General features: G+C 52.0%; 5 protein-coding genes across 5 annotated transcripts; 3 read left to right on the top strand and 2 right to left on the bottom strand.

Moving 5' to 3' along the window:
- Window positions 1–1,338: 1,338 nt before the first annotated feature.
- On the top strand, window positions 1,339–2,784 carry CORC01_02193 (glycosyl hydrolase family 18; the record flags this gene model as incomplete). Its single annotated transcript, XM_022613844.1, has 4 exons — window positions 1,339–1,460; window positions 1,505–1,603; window positions 1,677–1,726; window positions 1,787–2,784. 4 exons carry the CDS (start codon window positions 1,339–1,341, stop codon window positions 2,782–2,784), a joined length of 1,269 nt encoding a protein of 422 aa, XP_022479638.1.
- Window positions 2,785–3,009: 225 nt separating this feature from the next.
- CORC01_02192 (TAM domain methyltransferase) lies at window positions 3,010–4,721 on the bottom strand (the record flags this gene model as incomplete). Its single annotated transcript, XM_022613843.1, has 10 exons — window positions 3,010–3,067; window positions 3,131–3,550; window positions 3,668–3,805; window positions 3,861–3,898; window positions 3,962–3,999; window positions 4,062–4,191; window positions 4,257–4,279; window positions 4,345–4,430; window positions 4,501–4,535; window positions 4,593–4,721. The coding sequence occupies 10 exons, from the start codon at window positions 4,719–4,721 to the stop codon at window positions 3,010–3,012; spliced, it is 1,095 nt and encodes a 364-aa protein (XP_022479637.1).
- Window positions 4,722–9,648: 4,927 nt separating this feature from the next.
- On the top strand, window positions 9,649–11,292 carry CORC01_02191 (uncharacterized protein; the record flags this gene model as incomplete). Its single annotated transcript, XM_022613842.1, has 3 exons — window positions 9,649–9,677; window positions 9,732–10,267; window positions 10,346–11,292. The coding sequence occupies 3 exons, from the start codon at window positions 9,649–9,651 to the stop codon at window positions 11,290–11,292; spliced, it is 1,512 nt and encodes a 503-aa protein (XP_022479636.1).
- A 922-nt stretch (window positions 11,293–12,214) lies between these two features.
- On the bottom strand, window positions 12,215–13,363 carry CORC01_02190 (NAD dependent epimerase/dehydratase; the record flags this gene model as incomplete). Its single annotated transcript, XM_022613841.1, has 1 exon — window positions 12,215–13,363. The coding sequence occupies one exon, from the start codon at window positions 13,361–13,363 to the stop codon at window positions 12,215–12,217; it is 1,149 nt and encodes a 382-aa protein (XP_022479635.1).
- A 1,876-nt stretch (window positions 13,364–15,239) lies between these two features.
- CORC01_02189 (uncharacterized protein) lies at window positions 15,240–18,273 on the top strand (the record flags this gene model as incomplete). The annotated part of the gene is made up of 5 exons (XM_022613840.1): window positions 15,240–16,234; window positions 16,472–16,552; window positions 16,811–17,403; window positions 17,923–18,137; window positions 18,226–18,273. 5 exons carry the CDS (start codon window positions 15,240–15,242, stop codon window positions 18,271–18,273), a joined length of 1,932 nt encoding a protein of 643 aa, XP_022479634.1.
- Window positions 18,274–18,526: the final 253 nt, after the last annotated feature.

Genomic DNA, 18,526 nt, shown 5'->3' with positions numbered 1-18,526 from the left:
GATAGCAGTGCGGGAGAGCCTCATGGACATTCCAGGTGGCCTAGGAAACCTCAGGGTCAACCGCCAATACCACTTTGCAATATGCAAGAAATCAGATGGCAGCTGCTCAGATGGTGCCAGAAGCTAGAACGAGCCCCTGAGGTAGCCGCTCTTGGCGGAAGGGCAGAGCGGGTGATGTGCCGCTGCCGTCTTATCACATATTCACCTTCCAGAAGGGAAAAGCGAGTTGCGTAGGATTGTCTCAATGTGGTGTAGGGTACGGGGTCAAGTCTACACCGAAACGTTCAGGTTCGGTTGGGAGTTGGTCTCTGTTTGACACTTTGCCTTATCTAGCATGTCTCGGAAGCGCAAATTGGCTCGAGTTATCAGACACAACACTCACTTAATGGGATTGGTGATTAGCAGAAACACGTCACAAGTCTCTCCTATAATTCTCCCAACGCGATAAGAAAGAGAAAGCCTTTGAGGGATTCGCTGGAATGGAAGCATGTGTTCACATTGAGCCTGTCCCAAACGGGCGATAAGCCCTCGCAGTGGAGGGTCGCATTCGGCCCCGACTCGGTCATTCGCCCTACATTGGCCAGAATGTAGGCACATGGCCATTCAAGGGTGGCTCTTGAAGAATATCATAACTCGACCAATCTCAACGACTCTTCTCGTTGTGCGAACTGAGGAAAGTCGGCTACCACCTGCATTAGCCCCGGCCCCTTCACCTCGTCCCCAGCCACTCACCGGACACCATCCCCAAATTCTCACCTTTGGTGTTGGCGCTCCCTTGACAAACAAAATTCACAGCGAATCTCCGGCTGATTGCTTGCAGCCAGTCCTCTGGGTGGGGAGCCTTGGCTATGGTGTGCCAATGGTACGTTGAGCGGCCAGATTCGCAGGTCATCGTCAACTTCACTGTCACCATTCGAACGTGACAAGCGGACGGCACACTCGAGTTCCTTCACATGAACAGATCAACATCCCAGCATTTCCTTTTTTTCTTCCCACAGAAATAGGCCCAAAGGGCTTGCATGCCCAGAAGATTTTGGCAACCTCATTAGAAGACGCGCAACGTTTCGGCGGGAATGGGCCACCTTGGCAAATGACATGCAGATGACTGGACGTCAGGGCATGAACAATGACATTGTTGCTTGACGGCTGACTACTGTAGATAGCGTCTTGTCTAAGCTTGACGGAATCTACTAGTATAATATGATCAGTTGATCGCTTCATGTCCAGTGACGTGTACTTGACTGGCAGAACCATTCTCGTATTCACTCCTTTAACAAGCTATTTAACGGATCAATTCATACTGCTTTCAATATGAAGCTGCTTCAATCATTAATTACCATGGGTGGGATCCTCTCGACAGCTGTGCGCCCCTCGATGGCAGCGCCAACGAACATCACGGAGCGAGGTCTCCAGGGCTACACGAATGCAGTCTACTTTACCAACTGGCAAGTTGTTAGCCTGTGGGTTGACCAAAGGTAACAGAGCTCAGCTAACCTCATCCAAGGGCTATTTATGGTCGCAATTATCAGCCCCAGAATCTTCCAGCATCCCAGATCACCAACGTCCTTTACGCGTTTATGAATCTTCGCTCGACCGGTGAAGTGTAAGTCAATCAAAAATTCACACTGAACTACTAGCGCAGGACAAGGCAAGCTAACAATCAACCCCAACCAAAGCTACACCGCCGACACCTATGCCGATTTGGAGAAACACTATCCCACTGATTGTAAGATCCTTTTTGATACTCGATTTGGCTTGGACTTGTACTGAATCGATGTGCTTGCAGCATGGAATGACGTCGGCACCAACGCCTACGGCTGCGTCAAGCAGCTCTACCTCTTGAAGAAGGCCAACCGCCGCATGAAGGTCATACTGAGCATCGGAGGATGGACATGGTCAACCAACTTCCCCGCTGCGGCCAGCACGCCCGAAGGCAGAACCCTATTTGCCCAATCCTCGGTCAAGCTGATGAAAGATTGGGCGTTTGACGGCATCGACATTGACTGGGAGTACCCCGCCGACACCACCGAAGCCGCCAACTTTGTTCTTCTGCTCCAAGCAGTCCGAAGCGAGCTGGACTCCTACGCCGCCCAGTACACTCCCGGCTACCACTACCTCTTGACCATCGCGTCCCCCGCCGGCCCGAGTCACTACAACGTCTTGAACCTCAAAGCCATGTCAGATATCATTGACGCATTCAACCTCATGGCGTACGACTATGCCGGTTCCTGGGATGCCAACAGCGGCCACCAGGCGAACCTATACCCGAACCCCGGAAACCCAGCTTCCACGCCCTTTTCAACCGATGCCGCTGTCAACGACTACCTCGCAGCGGGCGTCCCAGCCTCGAAGATTGTGCTCGGCATGCCCATCTACGGCCGCTCTTTCGAGCAAACCAACGATATCGGACAGCCGTTTTCCGGCATCGGTAGCGGATCCTGGGAGAACGGAGTGTGGGACTACAAGGCTCTTCCTCGAGCGGGCGCCACCGAGCTTTACGATGCCACGGCGGTTGCTTCCTACAGCTACGACGCGGCTGCCAGGGAGCTCATCTCGTACGACACTCCTGCAGTTGTGAGGACCAAGGTCTCATATCTTACTGGCAAGGGTCTTGGTGGCTCAATGTTCTGGGAGGCGAGCGGTGACAGGACTGACAGCGGGAGTCTTCTTGCAACCAGTTTTGACGCGCTCGGGGGCGCGAACAGCCAGGACCAGAGCCTTAACCAGTTGAGCTACCCGAACAGTCAGTACGACAACATCCGCGCGGGCGTACCAGGTGGTTGAGATTCCGGAGTCTATGTTGGTTCATCTTTTTGGGCGTATGGTGTTTGGCGTAGCTCATTTCTGAGTTCTGACCAATTCTCTATTCGAGTGGCTAACTCTGTACTTGGACTCACACAAGAATTTTCAATTTCTTTCTGTCTCTTCTAATCACTATATTGTATGACAATTTAATTCTCTTCTGTACTTTGTGGATCCTTTCAATAAAGATGAATTCAATACATGTATTTACTGCGCCTCAGTTGAGTTCTCCTCATCGTCAACCCTCTGCCCGTAGACAACGTGACTAAAAAGTCGTCAGCAAAGTCCGATACAAGCATCATTCAGAAGTAGGTTTCGCGTGGCTTACTAGTTCAGATATGCGTGGAAGGCCCCAGTCTTCAACTCCTGGCGAACTTGGGCAAGCAAAACAACCACTTCCTCTCTGGTCCACCCCAGAACGCCGATGAACAGCTTCAAGGTAAAGGCATCGAGACCCTCCAGGGTTTGAGCAAGGTTGCACATCCCGATATCCTTGTTGTGTTCGTCCTTGGCCCATGGGCCCAGAGGGATCTTGAAGTGATGATGAACGACATTTTTGAAGGGAGCCTCGCGGACCCAGCCCTCGAGTTTCGGGCCCGGGGAGTCTTCGCGGCCCAGCTTCTTGCAAGCTTCGATGAACAGACGGTCCCACTTCATGATCGCATGCTCCTCAGTGAGAGTCCCGTCATCACATGCGTAGAGCACACTCATGTCTTGAAACTCTGCCCATCCATTCGGCGCTAGGTTTCTAACGCAAAGACACGTCAGTCGTCTTTGACTCAATTGCACATGGAGGATGCAATCCATCGCATGACTTGTAGAAATGTGTTCATAAGAAAGATGCAAACAAAGTTCAAAAACTCACTTGTAAACTCTGCCAACGAGTTTCGGCCAGTTTGCTATGGAGGCTGCCATGTATCGCGTGAAAATAAAATTGTATTTCTCGTTGACAACCCATGCGCTTTCGACGTCGTCAATCTCAAACTTGACGTTAGGCGGCACCCTAGCCACCAAGTTAGTCAATAATCACTGTCGCTGTTCAAGATTAATATGCTTACCATGCTGGTTGGATTGGGCTCAAGTCGTTTCCAATGATCTGCCAATTCCTTTCTGTCAGCTTCTATCTCGCCACGGCGCTTGGGGTTCAATCTGTGTGTACTTCGGCATTGGGAAACACATCGGCAATCTCGATAGCCCCTTTTTGGAAAAGTTAGTGCGAACCATGATAGCAAGACCGTATTCTAACACGGCCAACTTACAGACTCCAGTGCCGGTTCCGACGTCCAGAATGCGATGCGTCGTCTCAGAGTCAATGGGGGCTAGAAAGAGTTTGTTGCCGATGGTCTTAACAACCATTGTATGCGTCAAGTCTAGACGATCCATCTCTCTCTGAGGCAAACTCAGCGTCAGCAGTGACTAAAATTAAAGTTCTCATGACCATGCGGCGCGGTTACCTCATCATTTGGGAAGTTGTATGCTATTCATGATGAGACGTCATGTGAGTCAAGTTGAATTGAATGTGAGCTGTGATTGCCTACTTACATCCTGCCCGGAAAGCATGATATGTACGTCCATATTCTTCTGGGTAGTCTAAAACGCTTGATGTCAAAGATGCTGTGTACGAAGAGCTAGGGATTAGGTCTTCATTAGCGAAATGGCCGAAGCAGGTTGTTCGGGAGAGGGCTAGCCTCTTCTTACATTCGGTCGTCAATAGTAGACGCATCGTCGGCAATCTTCTAATAGTCAGATTGATGTGTCGGCACTCTGGGAAACATGCTTGGCAAACCGACGCTAGAATTATCGTCGACTTCCAACGGTGCTGCCGCGATTGACACTCCCAGACCTTGTCCTGGCGATGTAACCGGGTCCGAATTTTGCTCGGCCGAGTTGTTTTCTGGGGTTGATTCCGATTCAGCCATGTTGAAACTGCTTTCAAAGGCAATTGGAGAATAGTGAGGCTACTGAGATCCTCCTTTTCGCGTGTTCCAAAGGCAAATTCAAGCTGAAGAATGGGGTTTTAAGAGGTGATGTGTCCCTCGAATGATCGATTTTGAAGAGCGAACCCCGCAGCTTGGCAGCAGGAACGATTGTTGGTTGTCAGTCGGATATGAGGCCACGTGAATGGTCGCTCGTCGTCCTGACCAGGGTTCGTGTGGGTTTGGGAGCCAACATTGCTCCATATGATAACAAATATTGTATACTAACAATGTGGCATCCTGTTGGTCGTCAGATAGTGGGAGAGAACCTTGATTGGGCAGATACAAGGGTTTTCCGGACCGCAATTCCCATTGCAAGCCTGAGGCCTGGCTGCTCTCCGGCAGCATGTCAAAAATAACAAAATATTGCCTTAAACTCTTAATGGAGCCACTGATCTCAAAACGGCCCACAACCTTCGAGGGAGACCCTAGCAGAATTTTTTAGGTGAGATCTTGGTGGTTCTTGGATAGTACGACTCGGGCAATGAAATTGTATCCCTAAACGAAGACATCAATGCTCAGTTTCATGAAAAAAGAAAAGGGACGAAGAGTTTCTTTCGCTATTGTGTCGTTCCTGCTTCACTAAACCTAAGAAACCAAACGTTCTTCCGGCATTCAGAGGTACCTTCAGTACATAAAGTAAAGTATAGAATTTCTAGATGCTCTGTTCCTAGACTCTACTCTTTGATTATTAAATTGCAGTTTTGTTGAAGCTTTTGGCATGTGCATGACCCCAAATCGTTCGTCACACTCCCAGTTGGGCTTCTCTAGTCATCTTCACTAACTCCATCATCAAGGCGCAAGCTCACACTATCTCGGAATGTCGACGGCTCTCCAGCGACTTGATCAAGTCTTACCTCGTTACCAGCACTTTGCTCAACAAGATTGTATGCAATTGTTATCTCCTAGATGAGTTTCATCTCTGGATTCAATGCCACCCTCGCTCGACTCAACACTTTCGGCAGTGGACCTTGACCTGTGATACCTGGCTCAACGATCTCTGTCTTGAGCTGCGCCTTTCTCCTCGCCCGCAGTATTGTTGACAAGTTAGACGTGAAGAGGCTCCTAGGTTAAAGTGGACCACAGTCCTGTCATTACTGCAAGAGCCATGGCACCAATGGCAAGCCCACGTGGCAGCCAGAGCTTCTCGGGCGCGTAAACTTGGACGTTTCTGCACTAGATATTGCGAATACACCTACAGGCCTGCTAGGGTTGGAAGAATTGCACTTAATGTAAGGCCAATACCCAGAGTGATAAGTGCTGAGCAAGCGCGATTTGAAGAGGCTTCTAATGGAAGAAGGCACGCTTGCCATGGAGATGGTGACATTCAGGAACAGCTCTGGTAGTGTTTGGAGCACATCCTTGCGAAATTCCATGGGTTTGCCTTTAGCGGGCTCCGACAGCGCAAATACTTCGTTATAAGTTTTGCCTTGTGTTGAGTAAGCAACTTATCGAGCCGCATTTGACCGGTTGCGAAGCCTGTAGAATTCTCGCGTCTCGGCGAGCGTTGTCGACAAGATGAGAGGCTGGTTCAATCCTCCACCAGTAGGCTATGCCTGATTATCCCCTACGTAGTTCCTGGACCCTTTAACAAGTTTTTTGAAGGAAAAGAAAATAGCGAGATAAGACTGAATTTGTGGGACGTTGCCCTGAATCCAATTGGAAGTATACGTCTCTAACTATTCAATATCGTCAGAGAGGAGAGCCAATTCGTCGGTCTTGATTCTAGTTATCTTGGAAGGTGTCTCGACGATGGGATTGATCTTGAGATAAGGAAGTGGCCAAGTTGACAAAACCCTCTCTTTCTCAAAGCACATGCATGCTTTGATTGAGACTCTACTATGAGGCAGGTCAGCCTCATTCTAAAATCGAGGTAGCGGATGGCTTTCCGTCTCACATCAAAATGAGCTACACCACAGAGCCAAGACGTTCTCAAATGAGTTTTTGGTTGCGGCTTAGGGCAGCCATTATGACGGCATCGAGGGCCTCCTGATTGATATTTACGCAACTCATGAGCTCAAACAAGTACACAACACCTGACGACGCTGGTCTTGAGGGCCTCTGGGCGCGCCCAAGAGCCGAAATTCTCACGTCGCCCTCTGCTCCCCTCTGCTTACTTGTGATGAAGTGATGGAAAAGCAAACGAATACCCTTTTATCCAAATCAAGTACCGGGTAATCTAGATAACTCACAGCTCGCAACGTAATACATCATGAAATTCGTGCAAGGTATGGGCAGAAAGAATCCTCCTGAAATCAATTAGAGTCCTCCAGCGTGCAACATCTGCGCCGCTTCGGTCGATTTCCGCCGTCGACCTTCCAGATTGCGACTAGATTGACAATATTGCACTCGAATTACACCAGATTATCGAAACTTTACAAGCCACCGGCTTCACGAAGATCCGGCATGTGGGCGCGCAATTCCCAGTCGAAAGTCTGTTGATCAATATCAACAGGCTTTTAAGCTTACATCGCGAGATGAAGTGGCCGGCCGGCCATGCTAGGAATTGCATCACTCTGGAGCACTAACCATTCCCCTACAAGCCTAGTGCAGGGACCCATTGTTACGAGAGACCCCCGGCCGGATTGACTCGCGGCAGGCATTCAAGGTTGCCTCACCTGTAAATTAAACAGAGTCCACTCTACTATGCCGGGCCCCTTTCGAGCAGTGCACTGTCATGAAGGCCAAGCTTTGGAGCCCGACGATTCGTTTTTGCCCACCAGCGTCTCAAGTTCATGAAAACACATCTTTCTCCCCGCGTGGAAGGCCGTCGCGGGCAAAGTCAAGCAATGTTGGAGAATCGAGTAGATGAATCCAGTGCAGCGCGTAAAGTGACCGGGAGGAATTTCAAACAGGGGCGAGAGCCTTATAATTATTGATCCTCCGACCCGTGTCTTTCAATCACGCAACACGGCCGCCAGCATGAAGGGGTGATCGCTCGGAGTCCAAACTGTAGATCGCCGGCCCGGCTGATGCGCGCTTGTGCTATGCAGCAAAACCCCACGAATCGCATGGCGGGTGGTGCAGGTTGAGAGAGAGAGACGCGCAAACGAACCGGATCGACAAACGGCAAAAGGGAAGATTTGCTTTCTCCACTTCGACAATTGGAGTTCGGTCCCGAGCTGTTCCAGAAAAGCAAGCAGATATCGGAAGGTTGGACAGAAGCAGAGCTAAGTTCTAGGGGGCGGTTCGTTCGAACTAAATTAAACGGGGGTTCATGGCTGCATCTGGTTTGAGCCTCCGCCCCAGCTTCGAGGGTAGCTTTTCCCTTCAGATTTTCACACTCGCGCATCAATCTTGTCAAAACAAACTTGGCGTTTGGCAGGTTTGCTCTCTTGGCTTGAATAGTTCGACCTTTCCATCCCCCCTCCCTGGGCAGACAGCAGTACGGGTTCCCGATTTGGCCTATGCTTTCTCGCCAATTCCAACCGGCACACCTTGGAAACGTGACGCGTAGACGATGGAAATGCGGAGGGGTTTCTTCGAATCTTCAAGTCTTCGTATCTGCAAAAAAGAGCGGAGCGGCAAGATTCATTGATTGGCGGATCTCGAATGTGAAAGGGGCCGTTTGATGTGCGCTTCCCCGTCGCCAAAAAAAGCTCAATCTGGGACGGCCGATCTGATCTTTCAGTCGCTGGCGGCCGCGGCGTAGGCGGGGGGAGAAGGCATTCTGAAACGACGCGCTTCTCATATTCGGCGAAGGACCCATGTCAATATCTATTCAACCCCCTTGATCACTTCGAAGCCTTCAGCCTCTGAGAGCCAGAGAGACTAAGCCTCAGTCCAGCCTCAATGGGGGGGTTTAGAGGAGGAGAAGACTGAAGAGGATGTGGTTCCGGCCGGGCCCCCCACATCAGCTTCGAAGCCGTTGGAGACTTTGGAGAGGCTGAGAGGAAAGTTTGCGAGTCGGGGGCCACAAAAGACGGCACCCAGCGGGACGTCTTGGGCGGGAGAGACGGGGACAGGGCCCCCTTGAACCCTGAACCCTTGGTTAAGGAATGCCAGGAACGGTAGGGTAGCGGAGCTGCGTGGCACGCAGGTGGTCAGGGGAGCAGGGGGAGGACGGAGGGGTTGTCGCACCAAGTCGTTTTCGGACCTCTTGGGCCTTGGCAGGCGACTCTGAAACTGAGAAACATCGGCGCCAGCGTTCCATCACTCGCCTCTTCTTTCCTCGTGTTGCCAGGGCCGCCGTGGAGGCTCCTCGGTTACACCTGTCGCATTGTTCATCTCTTGGCGACGGGCAAGGTTTGGGCTACTCCTCCAGTCTCCTCCACCAAGTAACCCAAGCCCACAAGGTAGAGCAAATAATCCCAAGTTCTCTCTTCCAATGCCACAGGGATGGCACAGCGGATGCGTGGTGTGGGTGTTCGCAGCAATAGCGCTTCCTGACGCAATGACATAGACAAGACAGCGGCTGCACGGGCTCTAGACAGGCCCAGAAGAGCTGGTAATCTGGCAAGGGTGGACGAAAAGACGAGACCAAAAAGTAAAGACGTCCCTGTTTCTTCTCTCGAAGCCCTCTTGGAAGAGGTTCTACCCCTACGTCTACCCTTCGCGTTCGTTCGGCATCTCGCTCTGGGAACGTCACTCTTCCCCCCTCTTCTCGACACAAGGCCGAGCAAGATGACTTGAAGCTTCTCTTTCGAATTCGCAACTTTTCGTCCCTTCTTCGCCCTTTTTCCCTTCTCCTCGCGGGCAGAGCCCTTTCCTTTTCCATTCGACTATCCTTCAGCTGTGCTGCTTCATCAAACCTGCGTCTCGACGACCTAAGTTCATATCTTTGTCACTTTTTTTTCACCTCAACCGTAGACTCGGACTCATATTGCTTTGAAGCAACTCATCTTGCTGGAAACCAGTCACCGAATTCAAGATGGTTTCTCCAATGGGCACTCTGAGGAGGTAGGCTATTTACCTTTGAAGCAAAGGAAACTGCAAGACTAAGTAAACGCATAGGCGTGCCACTCGCCGCCCGAATTACCGTAGAGACGACTTGAAAATCGACATACGCGACGACAAGGGCGAAATCTCATCCGACGACGAAGATTCCCCTTCGCCAAAGAGTACCAAGTTCCCACCCGGCGCGAGACCAACGGCGCCCCCTCCGCCACCGCCACCGCCGGGGGTGGTATCTCCGCCCGCCGTCCTCAACCCCGCCAACCCTACGGATTCGGAGAGCAGCACATCAAGCGATTCTCCGTCTCCCACGTCGTCCGACTTCCCGAGACCGACTGGGCCTCCGCGCGGCCCGCAACATGGAGAGACGGGACCTGCCCCCTTTTCGTCCACCATCAGCACTACCACCGGGGCATCGAGCTCGACTAGGACTCTTCCTACTGCTGTGCCGAACAGTCGCAGCACCACCAGCTTCGATTCGCAACCGACAGGGGGTACGACCGGGGGAAGCAGGGGAGGCAACGAGATGGGCCTGGGGAACGACAGATCTTATGACATAGGATGGACGCCGACTGCGATTGCATTTGGAACAATTGGTATGTCTACATTTGTCACTCCCTATGAGTACCATCTATGGTTAAAGTGTGAACAACCCATCTAACAAGGACCCCTAGCCATCGCCGCACTCTTCCTCGTCATCGGCGTCGGCATCTGGTGGTGCCTCCGCTACCAGAAACGCCGTAAAGCCCGCCACCTCGACGAACGCAGCATCTCGCCCGACGGCCAGCACTACTGGGACCCGTCCTCCACCTTCTCACCGCCCACCATGCCCGCCGCCCGCCCGTCCCGCCGCTCACCCTCCAGCATCTTTGCCGAACTCATGGGCCACGCCTACGCCGCCGAGAACGGCACCGCAGGACCAGGAACCTACGCCACCAACGACCGCAACTCGCTCACGCCCCAGGGCTACCTCGACGAGAAGACGTACGACCCGGCCCGCCAGCTCCCCGTCCTCGAGCCCGCGCCCGTCGCCCAACCCAACGTCCGCAACTCCATCGCCAGCTGGATCCGCCGCCACCACCCGCTCAAGCTGAACCCCATGTCCGGCCGGAGCAGCGTCTACTCCACCCGCAGCGCCGTCCGCGCCAGTACCAACACCGTCAACGTCAATGCCCCGCCGGTCCCGGTCCTCTCCGATGCGTACCGAGGCACCGACCCCGTAGAGCAGTCCGGGTTGGCGCCGCCGTCTCAGCAGCGGTACGCACCGTCCAGCCAAGATGACACTGAAAGCCCTCTGACAGAGTACAACACCGATTCCTTCCTGTCTCTGTACCAAACCCAACAAGTACCCCAGCAGCAACCCGGCCAGCACCAGCAGGAACCCGGCCAGCTCCAGCAGCACCAGCAGCTCCCGGCAGCCCCGTGGCTCCAAGACCCGCCGCCGGTCGTCTTCGGCGAGCGCGGCGTCTCCATGACGCCGACCGAAGCGACCGAAAGTACCTGGCAGAGCTGGGGCGGCGGCGTCAACCAGCCTCAGCATCATGACCAGCACCAAACGCCGCCCGACACGCCTCGCAAGGGCTGGATTGAAAAGTGTATCAAATTTGGGGGTCTGAAATAATGACGCTGGTACCAAAAGAAAAGGGGGGGTGGGGAAAGAACATGGGTTGCTGCGACGAGTTACATAGACCACCACGCATGCGATACCGCAAGGCGGACACCACGGTGTTCAATGCCTGTTTCGAGTGTGCATATTATTGAGCAAACATATCAAACGTACATACAAATTCAACTGGGGATAGCCGAGATCTGATAGGCCTCGTTGACCACGATTTCATGCACCTTTGTTCACCACATACTGCCTGACCTGGAGTGATACACGGCATGCATGTTGGATGGCATGAGACCCAAGTCCTGCAGCCTTCATCTGTGCGCCTCTGCTGATCATTGACCAGGCGACCAATCACCACAGATATTTGATTCATGTCAGACGATATCCCGTAGAAAGTGGTGTCATGCTCTCACCGAAGATAAGGCTTGTGAGTTGCTTTTTGAGAACATGCCCTCCGCACTCCCGTCGTGATCACACCTTTACCTCCAGCATAGTCATAACCAAGTCCGCAAGCATCTGCTGCTTCGTTTCGTTGTCTACGTGTTAGTAACAGGCAACAAGCACTGAGAACGACTGGAAAAGTAGCCCGAGCTGATGCTCTTCATCTTTAAAGCCAATAAAGATTCCAGAAATGTGTAAATAGCGGTGGCAAATACATTACTCTTGCGGGTGTGGCTTCAGTGCGACGGAATGGCAAACCATTGACTACTTCTAGACACGCCTTCACATCAAGACCACCTACAAGGGCGACGCCGGAATCTGCGTAGCATATGATGAAGACCCAACGTAGCCACATGCAGCCATATCAAAGTCGTAGGCAACTTCCGCTGACGTTATCCATACCTGATTTGGGTCTATTTTCTACATGTAGCGACATGGGCTAAATCAAGTTCACGGATAGTCAATCCTCCTAGGAAATTCCAACACAGTGTCACTTGCTGCCAGCGATACAATTCGCCATCGTAAGCGGCCTCTGCCCATTCAAAGCAGCCCTCAACTCCGTCTCAAAGTCTCTCCTCCAAGCCTCTTCCCCATGAACCGGCCTCCACCCCAGCTTCTCCCTGGCCACAGTCCCCTTTGTCTTGCGGTGCCCAGCATACCCAGTCTCCGCAACATCCAAATTCCCCGCACACGTCTCCGCTGCCTCCTCGAGGCTGACGTTGCGCACAATCTTCTCCCGCGGCCCGCCCTCCTTGGGGAGATTTCCCGTGGCAAACGCGATATCGAGACACTTTCGGGGGATGTTAATCGTCAACGTCCTCCCCACGGTCGGGAACATGATACCCTTCTTGCCCCGAGGGACGTTGGCGCCCCCGCGCTCGACAATGTCCAGTACGCAGAGGACGTAGAGGTCGGCGAGGTCTAAAATGTGGACGTAGTCGATGCAGCCCGTCTCATCACCAAGCGTCAACCCGCAGCCATTTTGGAGCACGTAGCCCATCATGATGGGGATCATCAAGCCAGCCTTATTAAAGAGTCCCGAGCCGGGTCCGAATATGCAGGGCGACTGGATGCTCGTCGCATTGACGCCGAGCTGATCTCCAATCCGGAGCACGGCCAACTCTGCAGTCCGTTGAGGGTATGGATCTTTTGCGTCCTCGGCCTCTTCAAACTCGTACATCTTTTCCGCTAACGCGTCTTCATACTCGGCATCCGGCCTATTTGTTCCAGTCAAAGGCTTATCCGCAATATTAAACGCTCCCGACGTGTGGATCATCCAGATTGGTCGGCCTCCATTACGATCCTTGCGCTTCGCGAGACCGTGGACAAAGGCCTCTGCCGAGGGAGGATGGAACCCAGAGCCCGCGTTGATTACGACATCATACTGAGAAGCGAGAGCTTCCAGAGCTAACGTGTCGTCGTAGGATATGATTGAGACGGGCTTCACGCGCGAGCCATATGCTTCTTTTATCCTTGCGACTCGTTCTGGACCGCCACGAATTGGGACCGTGATTGGCGAAGAAGGGGAGGTCGTGGAAGTGAGTGAAGGGTGCTTGAGGAGGAGGTGGAGGACGGACCCGCCTACGTATCCGGTTGCGCCGTTGAGGAGAATCTTTGGATGCGAGTTTGGAGAAGGCATGGTTGTTAGATAGATGAACGGGCGAACATATGTTTCCTCGCAAAGATCAAGGAGCCTCTCAGGTATTTCATCCCAGGGTCTCAGTTTCTATTTATTGCGCAACTCCAGAAGCGATGGAGATGAGAGTCTGGAGGAGGGGTCTGGTCTCAACCCCGAATACTGCAGACCGCCAGAGACACTCCCCGAAACTCAAAATAACTGAATCAACAGACCCTCGATTCTGGGCGCCCGCTGAAGAATCCATGACCCCGGAGCACATTGATCAATCACCGTTGAGGGACCGCCGGGCCGCACTCCAGATCCGCTCTCGTGAACCAGTTTTACAAGCTTCCGTGTCATTTCAAAAAGGCAATCCCCACTCTCAAGGGCCAGGACATGCTGTTTCGAGAATGGTGCGATGCAAGAACGTTGTTGGTGAACCAACAGGTTGCAGCGCACCAACAGCGAACCATCAGACTTTCACAGGGGCCGTATTCGATTTCGTGAATAGTTGACTCTACGTCCGACTATGGATTGACGCAGCTGTCCACAGACTTCCGTTTACCATTCCCCAGATCCTGCGTCGAAAGTTCAATGAGAGCTGGCATCTGAAATAATTCGTTGAAGCTGCGTCTGAGTTTGACATTTCCAGTGTTAGAACATCATTCGGGCTGTTTACTTGGCTCCGGTCGATTCAATAGGGCCATAAGAACTTGTTGAACAATTGAATTTCTCTCCATGAATTCAGTAAATTGGACTTCCCAAGGTACCATCTTATAGATCAATGTTGGGGGCGAGATGTTACCCACCATGGGGATGACTGTTAGTCAGATGTTTATGATCATGGGATCCTGGTGCCTGCCACGCATGCTAGGCATCTAGACACGGAAACGACGCTGTGAAGAGAGCCAGGGACAAAGGAGTGACGCGCATCTCGACTTTAAAACTTGACGACACGAGTAAACGAACGACTGGTAGTTGGATGCGATGCAAAGGAGCGGAATGGCCAAAGTGATCTGCGAGATACAACAACCAACTGGCGCCTGAAATCGAGATATGCTTTTCCTGTGATCGGCGGAAAGACCGATGTTGACCGGAGGACATGCTCAGGTCCGGAAAGAGACACGGGCCACCCCGGGCTCCCCGGTGGCCGGCTCCGCGGCCGAGGACCGAATTCCGATGCGGGTGGATCGGGACCCGTATTCTGGAAATCACTTCATCAGCCACACACCAAGTCCAGATTATTCATCTTGTTGCCTCGGAAGAGTCCACCAACTGCTGATTTGACTTTATACATGCACTTTTATGGACGCGTCCTTTTGGGGCAGCAGGCGGTGTTGGATCTTCGAAGACCAGGGTTTGCGTCGGCGTTGTGGGGAAAGCTTCGTCTTGCGGAGGAGTGACGACCGGAAATGCCAACTGCGAGGGAATTTTCTGAGCTTCGAATGTGAAATCTGCCTTGGCTTCTTCAGTAGAGGGCGGTCTGTACGATAATGCAGAATGTTGTCTTCAGTTGACGCCCCTGGGCAACGCCAACCAATGAGTGTGCGAAACAAGACACGTTGAATCTCCCGCCCATAGCCATCTTCAGCCACCGGAAACGGTCGAATTGGAAACACGAGGAAAGTGGTTGCTATGCAGGCTGACCGATTCGGGTTGCATGCACGCATAATGTTCTGCCCATCAATCTGCCTGTGGCTGCGCCGCAGAGCCTTACCGTTGCCAAAGGGCGGCACTCATGGGAAGGGTGCGCTTCCCCTCATTCTCTCGATCCTTTCCCTCTTGATTCATTTTCTTATACCAGGAGCCTCTATTCAGATCATCACCGAAAATTGTGAGCACACATCCAGTTTCAGTCACACAATTGCAGCTCGTCCAACCTTACGACAAGATCATCATGTCGGATCCTCTCTCAATCGCCGGCAGCATCGCCGGCATAGTCCAACTATCTGCAGCTGTCTTTCAGCAGGTCTCAAAGTTCGTAAGAGATGCCAAGGGTGCCGAGAAGACCGTAAAAGACCTCGCAGACCAGACAAGAAACCTCTCTGGCGTCTTGCAGAATCTCGCCCTTCTCGCGTCATCGCTAGAGCAGGAGACCACGACTTCGGCATTCAAAGCACATCATCTCCACGCATGCAGACAAACTCTCCTCGACATTGAGAAACGTCTGAAGAAGCCTTTATCCGGCTTCGACGACGGAAGTAGACGACAGGTGATGTACCGCAGCTTGAAGTGGCCCTTCTCCGCCGATGACACCAAGGGATTGCTCAAGCAAATCGAAGGCCATCGAGACACCATCTCTTTGGCTCTATCCACAGACACCCTCGAGGGTATGTTGAAGTGTCTGGAGAGACAAGACACCATCATCGGAAGCCTAGGGTCGCTGAGCCAGAAAGTGGAGCGCCTGACCGAAATCCAAACTAGGATCGGAGACACCAGCAAGCGACGTGAGATCATCGACTATTTCTTGAAGGTGAACCCCCAAAGCAACTTGCAGACCTCGAATCGATTGCGCCAGCCCTTGACTGGGCTGTGGCTTACAGAGAGTGATCCCTCCTTCTTGAAGTGGCTTGCGCTCCCGCACTCTGGTCTGTGGTTGAGCGGAATTCCTGGGGCTGGAAAGACTATCCTATCTGGAGTGGTTATCAACGAAATTCTGCAAAAGAGCAGTGACTCGACCGCTGTAGCGTTCTTCTATTGCGATTACAAGAGCAGTGCCAGCCAGCAACTTGTCAATATACTCTGCGCGTTGGCTGCCCAATTAGGTCAGCAGAACAACAGGGCATTTGGTTTCCTGGAGTCGTATCATGGAAGACTAAAATCGGCAAACGGTCTTGGCAGAGAGCCTGAAACACAAGAACTCCAAGATTTGATTTCCGACATTAGCTCAACGTACGAAAGGGTCTTCATTGTTATTGACGGGCTTGACGAGTGTGGTGATAACGCAGCAGAAGCAGCTGAGGCCATCAGACTTCTTTTTGAGGCGTCGTCGTCCGTCAGCATTGCAGTGTTCAGTCGAGACGAGCAGGAGATTCGAGCCGAGCTTGTTGACGAGTTTGCCCATATTGAGATTGCAGCTCATACGGAAGACCTTGAAATCTACATTGGTGCTGAAATGGCGAAAAGAAGGCGACTGCAGAAACTGACTTCCCGGGATCCGGAGTTTGCCGACGAGATCCGGCACAAGCTCGTCAGTGGAGCTCAAGGAATGTAAGTTACCACTCCTCCCTCTCTTTCTTGGCGTTTCTCGGCCGTTTACTTTTTGTCATCACTCAGGTTTCGATGGGTATCATGTCAGCTCGACTACCTTTGCGATGTGGATACAAATCGTGAACGCCGGGAGGCTCTGGAATCTTTACCTCCAACGCTTGAGGAGACATATCATAGGCTACTATTGAGAGTCTCTGAGTCGGGCGCAGGCGCCAAAAACCTTGTTCGAAGAGTACTGCATTGGACAATGTCAAGAAGCGAAATGAGTTTTGCCGAGATGCGAGAGGCAGTCTCGTTTGTCTCTTCGCCCACCAATGACTTCGGACCCGATGACCTCATTGACGAGGATACAATTCTTAGGAGATGCAGTAGTCTGATACGAAAATCGAGACACATGAGATGCCCTTCGGTAGCTCTGATAGAGCTGGCTCATTTCACTGTCGAAGAATATCTGTTGGGCATCGGCGATGATTCCGATGTAAGCTTCTTCAAGTTTGACAGATTCAAGGCAAATGAGGAGCTTTCGACCGCTTCTTTGAAGCTGTTCGTCTCCAGAGCAGTGGAGACCAAGCTTGATCCATCCGCGGATCTTAGCCTGAACATGAATCATATTCTAGAGCGCTTCATCGGAAACTATTTCTACTTATATTCGACCGCCCGGTTGTGCGAAGTCGATGCAGTTGGTGTAGGCACTTTCGACGACGCCGAAATTTGGTCACGTATGCGGGACTCCGCCGACTTCGACAAATTCACATCCATTTTTCAATCCTCGAATGGAATGTCTCTTCTCGAACTAGCCATCGGAGCGGGGCTTAGAGAGGTCATTCCCGACAGCAGCCTTCTGAGACATTGTTGGCAGAACCCTGAAAAAGTTGCCTTAGTAAAATATGCCAAAATCAATGCCAAGGCACAGCTATTAGCTCTTCTTTCGCCAGAGTTTACACCATTGCAGCTCGCGGCAGCTATTGGTGTTCCCAGATTATGTATTTCTCTCGTCGAGAACATGGTGGATATCAGATCCCTAGATCTTCAAGAATGTTTATACTACGCATTCGGCGGCATTGGCCTCTTTTTTTTTAATAAACAAAGACGGTACGATTTTGAACCATTCGGATATGTAGGCTCATTCCGTTTCTGTAATTCAGCAAGAACCAGAGCTATCGAAGTTCTGCTGCGTCTTGGCCTTGCGGAGAATATCTCAGGCGAAGAAACCCCCTTTCTCAGCAATTTAACACGACCAAGAAGAGAATTCGGGGGCGATACGCTTCTCCATGTCGCCGTTATCTATGGAGCTCTAGAGCCTGTCAAGACTCTTCTTGCAGCCGGATTTGACACAAACACTAAGAACTCGAAGTCAACAACCCCGTTAGACTTGGCGCTTTCACAATCGTCTCCGGAAATGGCAGATCTCTTCCTTCAATTCAACCCATTGCATTCGCAGGCTGACTCGGCTTTGAGAAGTCTCGGCAGCCAGAAGGCAGATGTCGCCACCTCTATCACTGTTGACCGGAACTGCTTGCCACCGCCATCTGCAGCTGCGGTCAAGGCCGCGGTCGAGCTTGACGATCTCGAGTTTTTGAAAGCCGTCATGGACCAGGGGTTGTCTCTGGACATAGAACTACCTGGATGCGCTTCCTGCCCTCAAAGTCCGCTAGCTCTTGCTGCCCTTCCAGGCCGAGAACGGACTCTTGTGTGGCTCCTCTCACAGGGTGCAAGCTTAGAGAGTTCTGGTTGCTGTAAACTACCGTTCAAAATACGCAATGTGGTTTCATTGATAGTATATCACAAAATGGATATTGATATCCTAGAGCTGGCACTAGAACAGTGTCTTTGTCAAGGGGTCACGTTTGCGGAAGAAGACCTCAATCCTTTTCACATTGCAGCTCTGGTGTCAAATTCGGCGGCGATTGGGTGCTTGCTTGAGAAGTTGAAAGACAACACACAGCAGTTCCGGTAAGAACCACCAATACAGCA

Source organism: Colletotrichum orchidophilum, assembly GCF_001831195.1.
Source record: "Colletotrichum orchidophilum strain IMI 309357 chromosome Unknown Scaffold_12.1, whole genome shotgun sequence".
Taxonomy (NCBI): domain Eukaryota; kingdom Fungi; phylum Ascomycota; class Sordariomycetes; order Glomerellales; family Glomerellaceae; genus Colletotrichum; species Colletotrichum orchidophilum.
Note: the sequence above shows the minus strand (reverse complement) of the source record. Positions and strands in the feature narration are given on the sequence as shown.